Source organism: Ictalurus furcatus, chromosome 19 (assembly GCF_023375685.1).
Source record: "Ictalurus furcatus strain D&B chromosome 19, Billie_1.0, whole genome shotgun sequence".
Lineage (NCBI taxonomy): Eukaryota > Metazoa > Chordata > Actinopteri > Siluriformes > Ictaluridae > Ictalurus > Ictalurus furcatus.
In genome coordinates this window covers 23,030,608-23,047,976 of record NC_071273.1, presented here as the reverse complement: position 1 = coordinate 23,047,976, position 17,369 = coordinate 23,030,608, and the positions used below count along the sequence as shown (strand labels likewise).

General features: G+C 45.6%; 1 protein-coding gene across 1 annotated transcript in view; it reads left to right on the top strand.

The window, feature by feature from the left end:
* Window positions 1-17,308, top strand: part of lrmp (lymphoid-restricted membrane protein) — a 42,542-nt gene extending 25,234 nt beyond the window's left edge. Inside the window, exons 26-36 of the mRNA XM_053650908.1 lie at window positions 1,074-1,155; window positions 1,709-1,748; window positions 3,521-3,548; window positions 3,656-3,796; window positions 10,898-11,032; window positions 11,575-11,716; window positions 12,093-12,133; window positions 12,736-12,804; window positions 12,902-12,954; window positions 13,251-13,337; window positions 15,948-17,308. Of these exons, the coding sequence (XP_053506883.1) occupies window positions 1,074-1,155; window positions 1,709-1,748; window positions 3,521-3,548; window positions 3,656-3,796; window positions 10,898-11,032; window positions 11,575-11,716; window positions 12,093-12,133; window positions 12,736-12,804; window positions 12,902-12,954; window positions 13,251-13,337; window positions 15,948-16,233 (1,104 nt within the window). The 3' untranslated portion in view covers window positions 16,234-17,308. The remainder of the gene's footprint in view (window positions 1-1,073; window positions 1,156-1,708; window positions 1,749-3,520; window positions 3,549-3,655; window positions 3,797-10,897; window positions 11,033-11,574; window positions 11,717-12,092; window positions 12,134-12,735; window positions 12,805-12,901; window positions 12,955-13,250; window positions 13,338-15,947) is intronic.
* Window positions 17,309-17,369: the final 61 nt, after the last annotated feature.

Below are 17,369 nucleotides of genomic sequence, written 5' to 3'. Positions count from 1 at the left end.
GGGGGCGTGTGTCTCTCTCTGTAGCGGGGGGGGCGTGTGTCTCTCTCTGTAGCGGGGGGGCGTGTGTCTCTCTCTGTAGTTGGGGGGGTGTGTCTCTGTAGCGGGGGGAGCGTGTGTCTCTCTCTGTAGCGGGGGGGGCTGGGTGTGTCTCTGTAGCGGGGGGGGGGCGTGTGTCTCTCTCTGTAGCGGGGGGGGAGCGTGTGTCTCTCTCTGTAGCGGGGGGGGGCGTGTGTCTCTCTCTGTAGCGGGGGGGGCGTGTGTCTCTCTCTGTAGCGGGGGGGCGTGTGTCTCTCTCTGTAGCGGGGGGGCGTGTGTCTCTCTCTGTAGCGGGGGGGCGTGTGTCTCTCTCTGTAGCGGGGGGGGTGGTCTCTCTTGCTGTAGATTGGGGGGGGTGTCTCTCTCTCTAGCTGTCTCTTTGACTAATGTGTGGAAAATAAAAAGTTGTACCAGCCTTGGTTCTCTATTATAGCCATTTATCCAAAGCCGTCTCTGCCCATAGCAACCTGTACCTGTCTTTCTTCATAGCAGTCTCTCAGTAGCCATCTCAGTCACTAGCTGTCTCACATTGTAGCTGTCTCTCTTCATTATGGTCTCTCTCTGTAGCAGTCTTTCTCTCTTCCTGTCTGTCTCTCTGTAGCCATCTCTTTGTAGCGGTTTCTCCCTGTCACCATCTCGCTCTGTTGCGGTCTTTTTATTGCTCTCTTTCTCTGGTTTGGTCTCTTTGTTACCGTCTCTCTTGGTTACCATACTACTTCAATTCTCGCTCTCTCTCTCTCTCTCTCCCCACAACTGTCTGTCTGTCTTTGTAGTCTCCCCGTAGGATTCTGTTCTCTCTCTGTGTCTCAATCATAGACGTAGTATTTCCTGTTTAAAATGCATTGTTTCTGATTGGCTGCTGATGGTGACGCGTCACTCTGTAGAAAAACTCTCAACACAAGGTTTAGGGCCGAGTTTACACCCGGATTTGCTTTCAACTGGTGTAAATAAGCTGTGCACAGTCTTTTTTTTTTTTTTTTAAATTTATTTTATTATTATTTTTATTACCTCTGATCAGAACCGTATGTTTCCCTCAGGAGACTCCCAGCAGCAGTATGGAGACCATCGGAGAGCAGAGATCCCAGGAAGACAGTGAAGGTTTGAGTCCAGATAAAAACGGTAAACCAGCTACTAAGTAAACTTGTACTCAATCCATTGAGCATCCATTAACATCACTAATAATAATTTGCTCATGATTTTCTTTAACGTGAGAAACTACTCAAAATAACAGTGTCCAACTGCTGTCGCTAACCGCTAAATATCACTCAAATTAAGCTAACGTAACTAGCCGGCTAGCTATCAGTTTCAGGAGACAAACCGGTCAAAAAATAGCATCGCTCTAACAAAGCGATTTCATTCTTCACCAACATTCGCTTAACAATGAGCTAGCACACAGGATCTGGGGCTAGCGTGTCGCCATCCTCTCGTAATTTGCATATTAAATGTGATTGGTCCAAGGCATTGGAGATGATTTAATGCCGTCGCCTCAAGCTTCCTGAATCAGTTTTGTACGGAAGTACAGAGAATGTCTGTCTGTGTGGGGAATTTAGCGCTGTGGAAATAATAATGATCCAAACACCACGCGGGGTACTCAGACAGGGGTTCAATATTTTAAATGTCATGCGCTCTCTCTCTCTCTCTCTCTCTCTCTCTCTCTCTCTCTCTCTCTCAGGTGCCATTCCTGAAGACGGTGAATCACTGAGGGAAGACGGGTGAGCTTCATGTGAATGTTGACGAGTTTTGTCGTTCAACAGCTCATATACCCTGAATTATATAAACAGTGCTGGCTAAGAGCTAAAAGAAGCAAAAAGGGTGCGAGTGCAAGAGGGTGAAGTGTAAAAGGGAGCGAGTGCGAAAGGGGGAAGTGTAAAGGGCCTTTTACATCGAGCACGATTAAGCGACACAAATGTATGACGTGATGACGTTCTTGAATCGAAACAATAGATCCCTGTGGAGCTGTTCACATCGGGTGTGATCACTCGCGGTGCGAGATTTTTTTTATTTATTCATTTTTTCCGCCCGTCACCCAGCGATGAAATGGGCCGTCCAATTAGATTTGAGCTGTAGATCACATGGGGTCGGGTGTGAAAGGGAGCGGGGGGGGGGATGGGGTCGGGTGTGAAAGGGGGTGTGGCCGGGCGTGAAAGGGAGCGGGCGGGGAGGTCGATGGGCTCAGGCGTGAAAGGGAGCGGGCGATGGGCTCAGGCGTGAAAGGGAGCGGGCGATGGGCTCGGGCGTGAAAGGGAGCGGGCGATGGGGTCGGGCGTGAAAGGGAGCGGGCGATGGGGTCGGGCGTGAAATGTTTTACCCACATTTATGAGAAATTTGACTTATTTTAAAATAGGAATAGGTCACTACTTGTATACGTTAAAAGAAACAACTAAGAAAAAAAACCTGTAAATTATTATAAAGCCTTAAATTGATTCTTTGAATAATTTGTAACTTTGTTTATAGATATGAAGTTCTTACTACTTTCTCTTCTTTTGTTTTTATTGTTTATCATATTTGATTTGATGTAAGTGATGTTATTGCCGTTGTATGTTCATCGTTCAAAAGATTGCAAAAAAAAAAGATAAACTCCTCACTACTGGATAACGTCCATTATTTACATTAAAACAGAGAAACAGTAAATAAAAATAAAATAAAAAACAGTCCTGTACTACGCCGTTGTAGTTTTGAATGTCTCGCGCGTTGTTTTGAAGCACTCGTGCACACACACGCCTATAGACCGAACACGTTAATACGCGTACGCACGACGTCATCGTTTTCACGGAAACGCGAGCTTAAAGTTTTAAAAAAGTGCAAGAAAACTTGCACTACGTTTGCGTTTTCAGGCCAAGGGAGAGAACAGGAGGTGGGGAGGGAACCGGAGGAAGGGAGAGGGTACGGAAAGGGATGTAGAGCGAGAAATTCGGGGAGGAAGGGGGGAACGGGAGGAAGTGAGGGAACGGGAGGAAGGGAGAGGGTACGGAAAGGGATGTAGAGCGAGAAATTCGGGGAGGAAGTGAGGGAACGGGAGGAAGGGAGAGGGTACGGAAAGGGATGTAGAGCGAGAAATTCGGGGAGGAAGTGAGGGAACGGGAGGAAGGGAGAGGGTACGGAAAGGGATGTAGAGCGAGAAATTCGGGGAGGAAGGGGGGAATGGGAGGAAGTGAGGGAACGGGAGGAAGGGAGAGGGTACGGAAAGGGATGTAGAGCGAGAAATTCGGGCAGGAAGGGAGAGAGTACGGAAAGGGATGTGGAGTGAGAAAGTGGGGAAAGGGAGGAAGTGAAAGAAAGAAAAAGGTAACCTGGAAACCAACATGAAAGACTGATGGAGAAACGGTACGTGAGGAAAGATAAAAGGACGAGAGAGATGTTAAAGCAGGAAAATGAATGAAAGAGATGGAAGAAATGTAGTCGCTTCTTCTCCGGGTGTATAAACTTTTGCACACGCGTGTCATGTTCAGATATAACACTGGTGTGTATTCTCTTCTCCATTCAGACTGACTCAGAGTGAGAAAGACATCGAGGTGAGTTTCATTTAATTCATTACCGCAGTACAACTACTCACCTCACTGCTGCAGAGTGGAGAGGGTGTGATGTAACGGCGTGTGTGTGTGTGTGTGTTTGGTACCAGGCCGAGTTCCTCCGTCTGTCTCTGGGTCACCGCTGTGACATGTTCACTCTGGAGAAGAGACTTCGTCTGGAGGAGCGCTCACGGAACCTGGCCGAGGAGAACGTACGCCGAGAAGTGTCCAGCTGTCAGGGTCTGCTCCAGGTGTGTGTGTGTGTGTGTGTGTGTGTGTGTGTGTGCGCGTGTGCATTATACTTCCTAGTGTGTGACGTTTGTAATCAGAGAAGTGCAAAAGAAAAGGAAGTGAGAATGGGTGAATGAAATGAACGAAGGAAGTAATAAGGAAGAAGGGAAGGAGGAAATAATGGAGAAGAAAGAAAGCAGTCAGAAAGACAAAGGAAAGAAGTGGAGAAGAATGGAGGCAGTGAAATGCGGAAGAGAGAAACAAAAAAAGGAAAAGGGGTAAAAAAAAAAAAAAAAAAAAAAAAAAACCTCAGGAGTAAGTCCAAAGAACAAATGAAAGGAAGTAAGTGAGAGACGGAAAGTGAAAAAGAAAGGAAGAAAAAAGAAGAACCGAGGTGAGAAAGGAAGAAGGAAAGATGGGGGAAAAGATAAGATAAATGAGAGAGAAAGGAAGGAAAAAAACACTAAATGAGGAAAGAATTGACAAAGAAAGAAAGAAATCCAGTGCAGAGCGCAGTGAGCGAGGGGAAGAGGTAAAAAGAAAGGGAGGAGTGATAAACAGGGAAAAAGAAGTGGAGAAAGTAAAAACATGAAAAAGGAAGAAAGAATTGAAGAAGGAAGGAATTTAATGAGGGGGAAAAACTGAAAGAAAGGGAGGTTAAGAAAGCAGTCAGAAATAAACAAATATAAAATAAATAAATAAATATTTCCAAATGGTGGGGAGGGGGGGAGCCCACATGAAATCTGATTGGCCGGTCCGACTGGGTCACGTGTCCTGAAATCTGACTAGTGATTTAAACCCAGTTTAAACATGTGGTCTGTGTAATGCTACGCCGGTGTCGATTCGCTTCCTTTACCGGTGAGCAGCGTTAGCCTCGTCGCTGCAGTAGGAGACGGAAGAGGCAGGTTTTGGACACCGGTCGTGCTTGGGCTCATTAACACCATTCGGCATGGAAGAAAAATCTGTCTAAACTTTTGTGGCCCCTCGCAGCGTGATCGTTCGTAGTCTGTTCCACTTGCACAGTGGCTTACTCGCTAGCTGCTAATGCAGTTCCTTTTTAAAAACTATTGAGTAACCGTGTGATTAACAGTCGAGGTGTGTAATGATCTGAGGAACAACGTGAGTAACGACAGGACATGAGTGACGAAGTGTGTGAGGATGTGAATCGTGTGTGTGTGAGGATGTGAATCGTGTGTGTGTGTGTGTGTGAGGATGTGAATCGTGTGTGAAGGGTTAACTTCGGAGGACGGCGTGTCTGGGAATCTACTCTCTGCTCATTTACATGAACACTTTGCATGTGCACGAGGAGACTCGACTCGACTTCCCCTTTGTTCGCGCCTCTCGTGTTTCTAAATCTTTTCCTGCGTGATGTGATTACAGACTGCGACGACGTTACATACAGCGACTGAGCGGTTTGAGAGAAAACATGTTGTTGTTGTTGTTGTTTTTAAACCTTTATTTGTCTTCATTTGGCCTGTTTTTATATCCAACATCCAAATGACCTTTGAGGAAAGAGTAGGAAGGAAAGAAGTGTGGGAGAAAGAAGTGAGAGAGGAGGGAGAAAGAAAGAAGTGTGAGAGGAGGGAGAAAGAAAGAAGTGTGAGAGGAGGGAGAAAGAAAGAAGTGTGAGAGGAGGGAGAAAGAAAGAAGTGTGAGAGGAGGGAGAAAGAAAGAAGTGAGAGAGGAGGGAGAAAGAAAGAAGTGAGAGAGGAGGGAGAAAGAAAGAAGTGAGAGGAGTGAGAAAGAAAGAAGTGAGAGGAGTGGAAAGAAAGAAGTGAGAGGAGTGGAAAGAGAAGTGAGAGAGGAGGGAGAAAGAAGTGAGAGGAGGGAGAAAGAAAGAAGTGTGAGAGGAGGGAGAAAGAAAGAAGTGAGAGAGGAGGGAGAAAGAAAGAAGTGAGAGGAGGGAGAAAGAAGAGTGGAAAGAAGTGAGAGAGGAGTGAGAAAGAAAGAAGTGAGAGGAGTGGAAAGAAAGAAGTGAGAGGAGTGGAAAGAAAGAAGTGAGAGGAGTGGAAAGAGAAGTGAGAGAGGAGGGAGAAAGAAGTGAGAGGAGGGAGAAAGAAAGAAGTGTGAGAGGAGGGAGAAAGAAAGAAGTGAGAGAGGAGGGAGAAAGAAAGAAGTGAGAGGAGGGAGAAAGAAGAGTGGAAAGAAGTGAGAGAGGAGTGAGAAAGAAAGAAGTGAGAGGAGTGGAAAGAAAGAAGTGAGAGGAGTGAGAGAAAGAAGTGAGAGGAGTGAGAAAGAAAGAAGTGAGAGGAGTGGAAAGAAAGAAGTGTGAGAGGAGTGAGAGAAAGAAGTGAGAGGAGTGAGAAAGAAAGAAGTGAGAGGAGGGGGAAAGAAAAGTGAGAGGGGAGTGGAAAGAAGTGAGAGGGGAGTGGAAAGAAGTGAGAGGAGGGGGAAAGAAAGAAGTGAGAGGAGGGGGAAAGAAGTGAGAGGAGTGGAAAGAAAGAAGTGAGAGGAGTGGAAAGAGAAGTGAGAGAGGAGGGAGAAAGAAGTGAGAGGAGGGAGAAAGAAAGAAGTGTGAGAGGAGGGAGAAAGAAAGAAGTGAGAGAGGAGGGAGAAAGAAAGAAGTGAGAGGAGGGAGAAAGAAGAGTGGAAAGAAGTGAGAGAGGAGTGAGAAAGAAGAGTGGAAAGAAGTGAGAGGAGTGGGAAAGAAAGAAGTGAGAGGAGTGGGAAAGAAAGAAGTGAGAGGAGTGGAAAGAAAGAAGTGAGAGGAGTGAGAAAGAAGTGAGAGGGGAGTGAGAAAGAAGTGAGAGGGGAGTGAGAAAGAAGTGAGAGGGGAGTGGAAAGAAAGAAGTGAGAGGGGAGTGGAAAGAAAGAAGTGAGAGGAGTGAGAAAGAAAGAAGTGAGAGAGGAGTGAGAAAGAAGTGAGAGGAGGGGGAAAGAAAAGTGAGAGGAGTGGAAAGAAAAGTGAGAGGAGTGGGAAAGAAAGAAGTGAGAGAGGAGTGGGAAAGAAAGAAGTGAGAGGAGGGGGAAAGAAAAGTGAGAGGAGGGGGAAAGAAAGAAGTGAGAGGAGGGGGAAAGAAAGAAGTGAGAGGAGTGAGAAAGAAAAGTGAGAGGAGTGGAAAGAAAGAAGTGAGAGGAGTGGAAAGAAAGAAGTGAGAGGAGTGAGAAAGAAGTGAGAGAGGAGTGAGAAAGAAAGAAGTGAGAGAGGAGTGAGAAAGAAAGAAGTGAGAGGAGTGAGAAAGAAAGAAGTGAGAAGAGTGGAAAGAAGTGAGAGGGGAGTGGAAAGAAAGAAGTGAGAGGGGAGTGGAAAGAAAGAAGTGAGAGGGGAGTGGAAAGAAGTGAGAGGAGGGGGAAAGAAAAGTGAGAGGAGTGGGAAAGAAAGAAGTGAGAGAGGAGTGAGAAAGAAAGAAGTGAGAGAGGAGTGAGAAAGAAAGAAGTGAGAAGAGTGGAAAGAAGTGAGAGGGGAGTGGAAAGAAAGAAGTGAGAGGGGAGTGGAAAGAAAGAAGTGAGAGGGGAGTGGAAAGAAAGAAGTGAGAGGGGAGTGGAAAGAAGTGAGAGGAGGGGGAAAGAAAAGTGAGAGGAGTGGGAAAGAAAGAAGTGAGAGAGGAGTGGGAAAGAAAGAAGTGAGAGGAGGGGGAAAGAAAAGTGAGAGGAGGGGGAAAGAAAGAAGTGAGAGGAGGGGGAAAGAAAGAAGTGAGAGGAGTGAGAAAGAAAAGTGAGAGGAGTGGAAAGAAAGAAGTGAGAGGAGTGGAAAGAAGTGAGAGGAGGGGGAAAGAAAAGTGAGAGGAGTGAGAAAGAAAGAAGTGAGAGAGGAGTGAGAAAGAAAGAAGTGAGAGAGGAGTGAGAAAGAAAGAAGTGAGAAGAGTGGAAAGAAGTGAGAGGGGAGTGGAAAGAAAGAAGTGAGAGGGGAGTGGAAAGAAAGAAGTGAGAGGGGAGTGGAAAGAAGTGAGAGGAGGGGGAAAGAAAAGTGAGAGGAGGGGGAAAGAAAAGTGAGAGGAGTGGAAAGAAGTGAGAGGAGTGGAAAGAAAGAAGTGAGAGGAGTGGAAAGAAAGAAGTGAGAGAGGAGTGAGAGAAAGAAGTGAGAGGAGTGAGAAAGAAAGAAGTGAGAGGAGGGGGAAAGAAAAGTGAGAGGGGAGTGGAAAGAAGTGAGAGGGGAGTGGAAAGAAGTGAGAGGAGGGGGAAAGAAAGAAGTGAGAGGAGGGGGAAAGAAGTGAGAGGAGTGGAAAGAAAGAAGTGAGAGGAGTGGAAAGAAAGAAGTGAGAGGAGGGGGAAAGAAAGAAGTGAGAGGGGAGTGGAAAGAAAGAAGTGAGAGGGGAGTGGAAAGAAGTGAGAGGAGGGGGAAAGAAAAGTGAGAGGAGTGGAAAGAAGTGAGAGGAGTGGAAAGAAAGAAGTGAGAGGAGTGGAAAGAAAGAAGTGAGAGGAGGGGGAAAGAAAGAAGTGAGAGGGGAGTGAGAAAGAAAGAAGCGAGAGAGGAGTGAGAAAGAAAAGTGAGAGAGGAGTGAGAAAGAAGTGAGAGGAGTGGAAAGAAAGAAGTGAGAGGAGTGGAAAGAAAGAAGTGAGAGAGGAGTGGGAGAAAGAAGTGAGAGGAGTGAGAAAGAAAGAAGTGAGAGGAGTGGAAAGAAAGAAGTGAGAGAGGAGTGAGAGAAAGAAGTGAGAGGAGTGAGAAAGAAAGAAGTGAGAGAGGAGTGAGAAAGAAGTGAGAGGGGAGTGAGAAAGAAAGAAGTGAGAGGAGTGAGAAAGAAAGAAGTGAGAGGAGGGGGAAAGAAAAGTGAGAGGGGAGTGGAAAGAAGTGAGAGGGGAGTGGAAAGAAGTGAGAGGAGGGGGAAAGAAAGAAGTGAGAGGAGGGGGAAAGAAAGAAGTGAGAGGAGTGGAAAGAAAGAAGTGAGAGGGGAGTGGAAAGAAAGAAGTGAGAGGGGAGTGGAAAGAAGTGAGAGGAGGGGGAAAGAAAAGTGAGAGGAGTGGGAAAGAAAGAAGTGAGAGAGGAGTGGGAAAGAAAGAAGTGAGAGGAGGGGGAAAGAAAAGTGAGAGGAGGGGGAAAGAAAGAAGTGAGAGGAGGGGGAAAGAAAGAAGTGAGAGGAGTGAGAAAGAAAAGTGAGAGGAGTGGAAAGAAAGAAGTGAGAGGAGTGGAAAGAAAGAAGTGAGAGAGGAGTGAGAAAGAAAGAAGTGAGAGAGGAGTGAGAAAGAAAGAAGTGAGAGAGGAGTGAGAAAGAAAGAAGTGAGAAGAGTGGAAAGAAGTGAGAGGGGAGTGGAAAGAAAGAAGTGAGAGGGGAGTGGAAAGAAAGAAGTGAGAGGGGAGTGGAAAGAAGTGAGAGGAGGGGGAAAGAAAAGTGAGAGGAGGGGGAAAGAAAAGTGAGAGGAGTGGAAAGAAGTGAGAGGAGTGGAAAGAAAGAAGTGAGAGGAGTGGAAAGAAAGAAGTGAGAGAGGAGTGAGAGAAAGAAGTGAGAGGAGTGAGAAAGAAAGAAGTGAGAGGAGGGGGAAAGAAAAGTGAGAGGGGAGTGGAAAGAAGTGAGAGGGGAGTGGAAAGAAGTGAGAGGAGGGGGAAAGAAAGAAGTGAGAGGAGGGGGAAAGAAGTGAGAGGAGTGGAAAGAAAGAAGTGAGAGGAGTGGAAAGAAAGAAGTGAGAGGAGGGGGAAAGAAAGAAGTGAGAGGGGAGTGGAAAGAAAGAAGTGAGAGGGGAGTGGAAAGAAGTGAGAGGAGGGGGAAAGAAAAGTGAGAGGAGTGGAAAGAAGTGAGAGGAGTGGAAAGAAAGAAGTGAGAGGAGTGGAAAGAAAGAAGTGAGAGGAGGGGGAAAGAAAGAAGTGAGAGGGGAGTGAGAAAGAAAGAAGCGAGAGAGGAGTGAGAAAGAAAAGTGAGAGAGGAGTGAGAAAGAAGTGAGAGGAGTGGAAAGAAAGAAGTGAGAGGAGTGGAAAGAAAGAAGTGAGAGAGGAGTGGGAGAAAGAAGTGAGAGGAGTGAGAAAGAAAGAAGTGAGAGGAGTGGAAAGAAAGAAGTGAGAGAGGAGTGAGAGAAAGAAGTGAGAGGAGTGAGAAAGAAAGAAGTGAGAGAGGAGTGAGAAAGAAGTGAGAGGGGAGTGAGAAAGAAAGAAGTGAGAGGAGTGAGAAAGAAAGAAGTGAGAGGAGGGGGAAAGAAAAGTGAGAGGGGAGTGGAAAGAAGTGAGAGGGGAGTGGAAAGAAGTGAGAGGAGGGGGAAAGAAAGAAGTGAGAGGAGGGGGAAAGAAAGAAGTGAGAGGAGGGGAAAGAAAGAAGTGAGAGGAGTGGAAAGAAAGAAGTGAGAGGAGGGGGAAAGAAAGAAGTGAGAGGGGAGTGGAAAGAAAGAAGTGAGAGGGGAGTGGAAAGAAGTGAGAGGAGGGGGAAAGAAAAGTGAGAGGAGTGGAAAGAAGTGAGAGGAGTGGAAAGAAAGAAGTGAGAGGAGTGGAAAGAAAGAAGTGAGAGGAGGGGGAAAGAAAGAAGTGAGAGGGGAGTGAGAAAGAAAGAAGCGAGAGAGGAGTGAGAAAGAAAAGTGAGAGAGGAGTGAGAAAGAAGAGTGGAAAGAAGTGAGAGGAGTGGAAAGAAAGAAGTGAGAGGAGTGGAAAGAAAGAAGTGAGAGAGGAGTGGGAGAAAGAAGTGAGAGGAGTGAGAAAGAAAGAAGTGAGAGGAGGGGGAAAGAAAAGTGAGAGGGGAGTGGAAAGAAGTGAGAGGGGAGTGGAAAGAAGTGAGAGGAGGGGGAAAGAAAGAAGTGAGAGGAGGGGGGAAAGAAAGAAGTGAGAGAGGAGTGGAAAGAAGTGAGAAAGCAAAGGAGTGAGGAGGAAGTGAGTGAAAAAGAAGTGAGAAGGAATAAAATGGAGGAATAAGGGACGTGAAGGAAAGAAGGAATGGAGTGAGCAGGAACGAGATTTGAGAGAAGCCTACGTTAGATGAAAGGAAAAAAAGAGAGAAAAGGAAAGCGAAAAAGTGAGAAGGACGGAAACATGAAAAAAAAGGAAAAAGTAAGGGAGAGCGAGAGAGAGAAAGGAGAGTGGTAAGAGAAGGAAAGTGAGAAAGAAAAGGAGTGGTGGGATGTGGAGGGGGAGAGGATTTGTCTGATCTTATCGAGAGTAAATTACCCTGTGTGAAGGAAGGAGAGACGGAGAGTGTGCGCTGGTGTGAGAAGCGTGTGTTCTGTAAGGAGAGCTGAAGGCTTTGAGTGGCTGTGGGTGTGTCCCCCAGGCTCTGATCCCTCTGTGTGGTGATGATAACCCCTCGCTGGAGATCATCCAGCGGCTGCAGAAGAACCTGGAGATCCTGCTGCAGTCCGTCACCCGAGTGTCCAGTCGCTCGGAAACGCTGGGCTCCATTCACCAGGTCGGTGCAGTTCAGTCCACGTGTTCTGATCAGATCCTCTCGGGTCTCCGTACACCTTTCCTCGTCCGGTTCCTTCCTTACTTCCGTAATACGTTCAGAAATACGAACCCACAGCAACGAGCTGCGTTTGTTCCGCTCCAGATGTTCTTCCTTTATACAAACAAACCACACGTCACCACGATACTAATCTCATTCATTTCAGTTATATAGATATCTTTTTATTTGATATTTATGCGCACACTGGATTAGTGGTCGGGACGTTCGCCTCAAAACGTTTAAACCGCCTGCTTACATGATGCCAAGGCGAGGTTAGAAAAGAACCTAATTTTAAACGTTTCCGCAACGTTTAGCGGCTAAATGAATAGAAAAGGATTAGAGAACTGGCTCTAGAGATCAGGATCGGATCGAAAGAAACGTATAAACCGTTTATTACTTTATATAATGCAAAAGATAAAAAGCCTAATGTTGGTGGATTACTCATTGTGTGTGTGTGTGTGTGTGTGTGTGTGTGTGTGTGTGTGTGTGTGTGTGTGTGTGTGTAGGAGACTCGCATGGGGAAAGCGATCGAGGTGATGATTCAACACGTGGAGAACTTGAGGAGGACGTACACTAAAGAGCACGCCGAGCTGCTGGAGCTCCGAGAGAACCACTTGCTGAAAGACAGGTCCTTCAGCTCCCACACGGGTAACACACGCACACACACACACACACACACACACACACACACGCGCGCACACACACACACTTGTGTGTAACACTTATCATCGTACTGTGTGTTTTACGGCCTCATGTCGAACGCACATCCTTTCTCCCATCGCTTTTCTTTCTCCACGCTTTACATCCTATCGGATCTGTAGTTCGGCTCTTGCCGTTCCTTTTACTTCAAGCCCTTTGCATCAGCGGCTAAACGCGATGACGACGACGACGACGACGGCCAGAGAAACACGTTTGTGTGTGACGAAGTCCTACGTTTACGTCAACCTGCTCGGAAAAGAACAGCCGTGGTGCTTTTGCTTTCCTTCTGATTTGTAAATAACGTCCGTGATTTTTCTCCCTGTAGATGATTTCCGGAAGAAAAGGGGCAGCGCCGAATTCTACAAGGTACGGGTGCACGAAAGACAAACGTGACGGCACGTTAAAGGACGTTTCGCGTAGACAGAAAATAAATAAATAAATAAATAAATAAAACTGTACTGATAAATCTAACGTTACGCCTTTTTATCGGGTTACGTGATGCTCTTGAATTCTCAATTCTGATCGGAACGGCGACTCTAGTGACAGTAGTGTAGCTACAAACTGCAGTGATCAGTGCGCTCGCTCGAATACGTTATCGTTTCTATAGTAACGGCTCGTTCATGCTGTCGGACGCACCGTAAAAGGTATACGGATTTAAAAAAAAAACTCGTTATTCGACCGTATAGTTCATGTATTCGTTGATTTTTGGTGAAGGAGTCGACGGCGATTTTGACGTCCGGGGAAGGAGTCGATGGTGTCGGCGCTTTGTATGAGCTGTTGCTATGGAAACGGATCTAGAAGCTGCTCTTATAGAAGAATGCTCAACAATAACCGACCAATCAGAATCTAGAATTCAACAGAGCTTTGTTATAGTGGTATAATAAGTAAGAGGAGATGTATTGTCATGCAGCTGTAGTTTAACTCTCAGGATGCATTGATGAGAGATGTCGTGCATGTCGTACGTATAGGTGGCGGCCCGTCGCGTCAGCATCGCCACCATCCCGCGCAGCACCGGAGCGCTGGCACCCGGTGACATGGTGAGAAAGCAAGCGCGCTGGCTTAAACGCTTTCAGACTGAGGTTGGCTGGAAGGAGAGAGAAAGTGACTGTGTGTGTGTGTGTTTTAAATCCACAGGGTAAAGATCTCACGGAGGCGGAGCTGGAGAAGCTGGGACGTAGGTCACCCAGGTACGTAGCAGGAGTCCAGGCGTTAATGCGGCACCTGGAGTAAGCTTGAATTTCACCAAGGGGAAAAATGTGACCTTCAGTTCAGGGTTATTTTTAAGAACATCATCTCCGACCCTGTGTGACCAGAGGAACGTCTGGCACTAGCCTAAGATCAGGTTTCGTAAAACCGTAAGAAGGCTGATCCTAGGTCAGACGATCTGACGCACGTTGTGTATCATGTTTCATCTTAGCACTTTGAGGCAGTGTGTTTGTGTGTGTGTGTGTGTGTGGGTGTGTGTGTGTGTGCCGCTTCACAGGAACGTGCTTGGAAAGAGCACACAGCGGGCGCCTCTAAAGCGTTTTATTAGTTGCGCCGAGACAGAAGGTCCTGCCCTTAGGAATAGGTAAGAAAGGTCCCGATCGTCTCCGCCGCCTGCTTTTGACGTCCGTCAGACGTTTTTTCGTTATGAGAAAAAACGTCATCCGAAAAATAGCCACGCTTGCATGTTGGCTTTTTGAGATGAAGTCTTTTCTTGAAAGTACGTCCTTTCATCATGAGCTACTGTAACTGAGCCACGGGTGCTGTTCCGACCTGTGTGCCGGTACCAGGTCCTCTCTGTTCAGCCGACTTCGCCCCGAAAACCAATCGGAACGAATTGTAATGAAACGTTTTGTGTTTCTCGTCACTTTTTGGGGTGCAGCTGTGATTTTTCAAGTGTTCCTAACTTTTAATATTATCGCCTTTTAAGGCTTGTTAGTAAGTAATACTATAGATCAAGACGTAAATATGCGTCACACCACTTCAGAGTTTATTAATCCTTTACACCACACTGCTGTTGAATTCTCAGATCGGGCGGTGCGGGTTAATTTTCCGTAACAGCGGCTCTCTCGGTAGTTCTGGCTGTAGCGTAAACCATAGCTTTATATTAATGCGCTTGTTCGAATACGTTATCGTTTCTGTCGTTCACAGGGACTTGTTATTTAACAAAGGAAAACGTCTAATCTTTGATTATCTTTTGTTAGGAGGGGTGTGTGTGTAAGATTTCTGGAAGGAGTCTGCAGTGTCTGCACTTTGTATTTTTAGGTGTTTCTGCGAGCCCTTATAATAGGTATTTAATAGCTATTTTAAAAAATCATGATAGCTATTTTTTTTTTTTTTAAAAATGCATTCCTAACTATTCAACGACGTGATAATGTTCACTGTGTGAGGAAATCACTCTTTTTGGAATCAGATCTGGAGAATTCAACAGTGTGGAAGAATACATTATATTGATGTTTAGTGTATTAGCGCCCTCTGCAGGAAGTTACATGTAAAAACACTTGAAGGCCGCAGTAGCACTCGACAGCCCTGAGTTGGAATCGCTCAGCGAGCGTGTTAAAGTGGAAATTCACCCTGAACAACTTGCATATCTGATATGTATAACTAAAATGGGATCTCCAGCGGAGTCCAAGATTCATTTTAGTCGAAATTTCCTACATTACCCACAATGCCGTCTGATTGCCTGCTGAGGACTGAGCAGTGGGATTTAGCAGTCACTTCAGCTCTATCTAAATGGAGCGATGCAGCGGTGCTTTAGTCTTTCTGGCTCTCTCACTTCCTCATCTGTACACTCTGCTCAAACAGATCAGCTTCCAAAACTTCAACTTTCACGCTCTTACCACCGTCAATGCCGTCGCACTCGCGCAGTGTGTGTGTGTGTGTGTGTGTGTGTGTGTGTGTGTGTGTGTGTGTGTGTATATATATATATACTTCCTTTTTACTTATTTCTTACCCTTTTTTACACTTCAGGACAAAATGTGAAGTGTAATCGTGTCAATATGGTGAATATCCTCTTTCGAGAAATTTCTTTCCAGAATTTTCTGCAGATTGCTGATCCTGTGGGTTTAGTTTAGTCCTCTATGCTAGCTGCAAAGATGAACTTTTATTGGCTAAACGGTGTTCCAAAACAGAAGGTTATGTCCGTTTACCATGGGAGTAAAAACATTCTTGGAGCACACTCTCTTAAGGTGCATTCACACACACAGCGATTTTATCGTTGCAAGTCGCCAGTCACTATACTATGAAGTCGCAGGTAGGCGTGCCTACTACTGGTTGCCGTAGTAACATGGGTGGCGCAACTAGCGTTCCACTTTTGATGGAGCGCGATCTTGTATAAAATTCACCTGTGTGTAACGCCAGTTAGCTTAGTTTAGCTTATGGTGTTGGTGCTTTTAAAGCAAATGATAATAATGAAACACACTCACTTTGTGTTGCAATTGAGTAAAATCCCGGTGTAGCTCCTACCTCAGTAAGTGAGCGTCACCATCAATCAATCGGTATATGTTCGATGGTGACAGGGAGCTGGACCGTAGCTCTTCGGCCGTGGCGTCCGTGTTTCCTGGGTGAAGTATCCGGCTCGGTGCTGCTCGTTCCCGGGCGCGAAGCCGCGACAAGCCGGATACTTCACCCATGTTAGGAGCTACACTGGGATTTTGCTCAATTGCAACAAAAAGTGAGCGTTTCATTTTTATTATTTTGCTTTCAAAGCGCCAAGGCCATAAGCTAAACTAAGCGAATTGGCGTACGTAGATGGCCGAGTGCTTTAAACCAACGAAGATCCTAAGCTAAGCTAATTGGCTACTGCTGCAATGGTGCTGCTTCTGCTAGTGAGCACGGGGGTGGCTACGGATCAGGTGCGCTTTACTGTCTTCACTCCCGTTGGAAGTCACTGCACCAAGTCGCTCCAAATTTGCATAAAGTTCAACTTTTCTCAAAAAGTTCGCTGGACACGCCCAAATCCGGTCGCCAATGGCCAATGTGAACGCACCTTTAGAGTAGTATAGTCAAGGATAGCTGAATGGAGCAGATGCATGCGACACCATTGTGATGTACATTATGAATGCTGTTTGTGCGCTCTGGGCTTTTTGTTGTGTACCTATAACGGCACAAAAATCCAATTCTCTCAGCTGTTCCTTTATAACAGATCGCTGTGTGTATGACCTTGTACTCACGTTCTCTTTTATTTCTAAATCAGCAATCCAAGTCCCACACCGAGCAACAGTCCGAGTCCTACGACTGACCCGGCCTCGCCTTTCGGGGCGAAAGCGCAGCCTTCTGAGCTACCTGAAGCTCCTAAGGGTGTCTGCACCTGGGCGGCGTTGATGGTGGTGCTGGCCGCCTTCGTAGCGGTGTTGGGTAAGATGTTGATCCAGCCGGCTGCGGACGCAGCCCCTGTGGGCACCGGCGACTCCTGGATGGCCATCCAGCAGATTCTGTGGCCGTACACAGGGCTCCGGCACAACGGCCAGCCCCCTGTTTAACAGTGTGACGCCCCCTAGTGGACGGGAGGCTCGTAGCGGCAATCGTAATCCGAGATCATGAAGCACTTTTTTTAAATTTTTTTATTTTTAAACAGGAAAAACAACTGCATGGAGGAATAGTACGACCAAGTACACTTTTTTTTTTTCTTTTTCTTTTCTTCTCTTGCTTAACTACAGATTTTGAACGACTTGTTTGAACACCATCAACAAATGGTTAGCAATTATGTAACGAGAGAATGTTTTAACCAATCGGGAAATGGAGCTTTCCGTCTGGCTTCCTGTGCTGAATCTCTGGACACAGATTGAAGCGGCTACCTTTTTAACATTTTTACGTTCTGATGATATCGATGTTTTTACTGACAGATGAAGGAACTGGTTTTTTTTTTTTTTTTTTTTTTTTTTTTTTTTTTTTTTTTTAAAGCTGTGCTGTTTGAAATGATAACTTATTATTTTAAGGTTTATTGCTTCAGATTTTATTCACCTTCAGTTTCAATGTTTCAGACACAATAAAAAAAAAAATATTATTATTATTATTATTATTATTAAGTTTGGTGTGCACTATTATGGATTCATACACTTTTATATGTTCCAAAGATGGGGAGGAACAACTAGATTTGACACAATAAAGTTACTAATCCAACTGCGATCACAGCTTGTTGCAGATATGATATGTGGTGGATTTGACTGGTTTTAATTAATTTATTTATTTATATATTTTTCCCTCAGCTACACTTTCTCTCTGGTTAATATGCACTTTGTTTTTGTTTTGGGGATAATATCAGCGAGGAAATTCGAAAATTCCTCCATCTGAGGTGGGTTTGGGTTTAAACCTTGTTGGTGAGGGATTGATGTAGGTGATTATCTTGAAATTAATTCCTAACCCTTCTATTAGTTCGGCGTCATGTTGGACATTCTGCCTGTTTTACAGGTCACACAGTAACTACGTTCCTAATTTAAGGTGAATTTTGTATTTAAATCTTATTTACCGACGTGTTCTCGTTTTTGCTGACCAGGAAGTGTGCAGAAGTTTGCACACCCTCGAAGACCAACGAAAGACGAATTGAATTTACACTAGTGTTTGGTTTTCACAGATTATTACAAGTAACAAAAATTGTCAAATAGTGTAAAAAAAAATA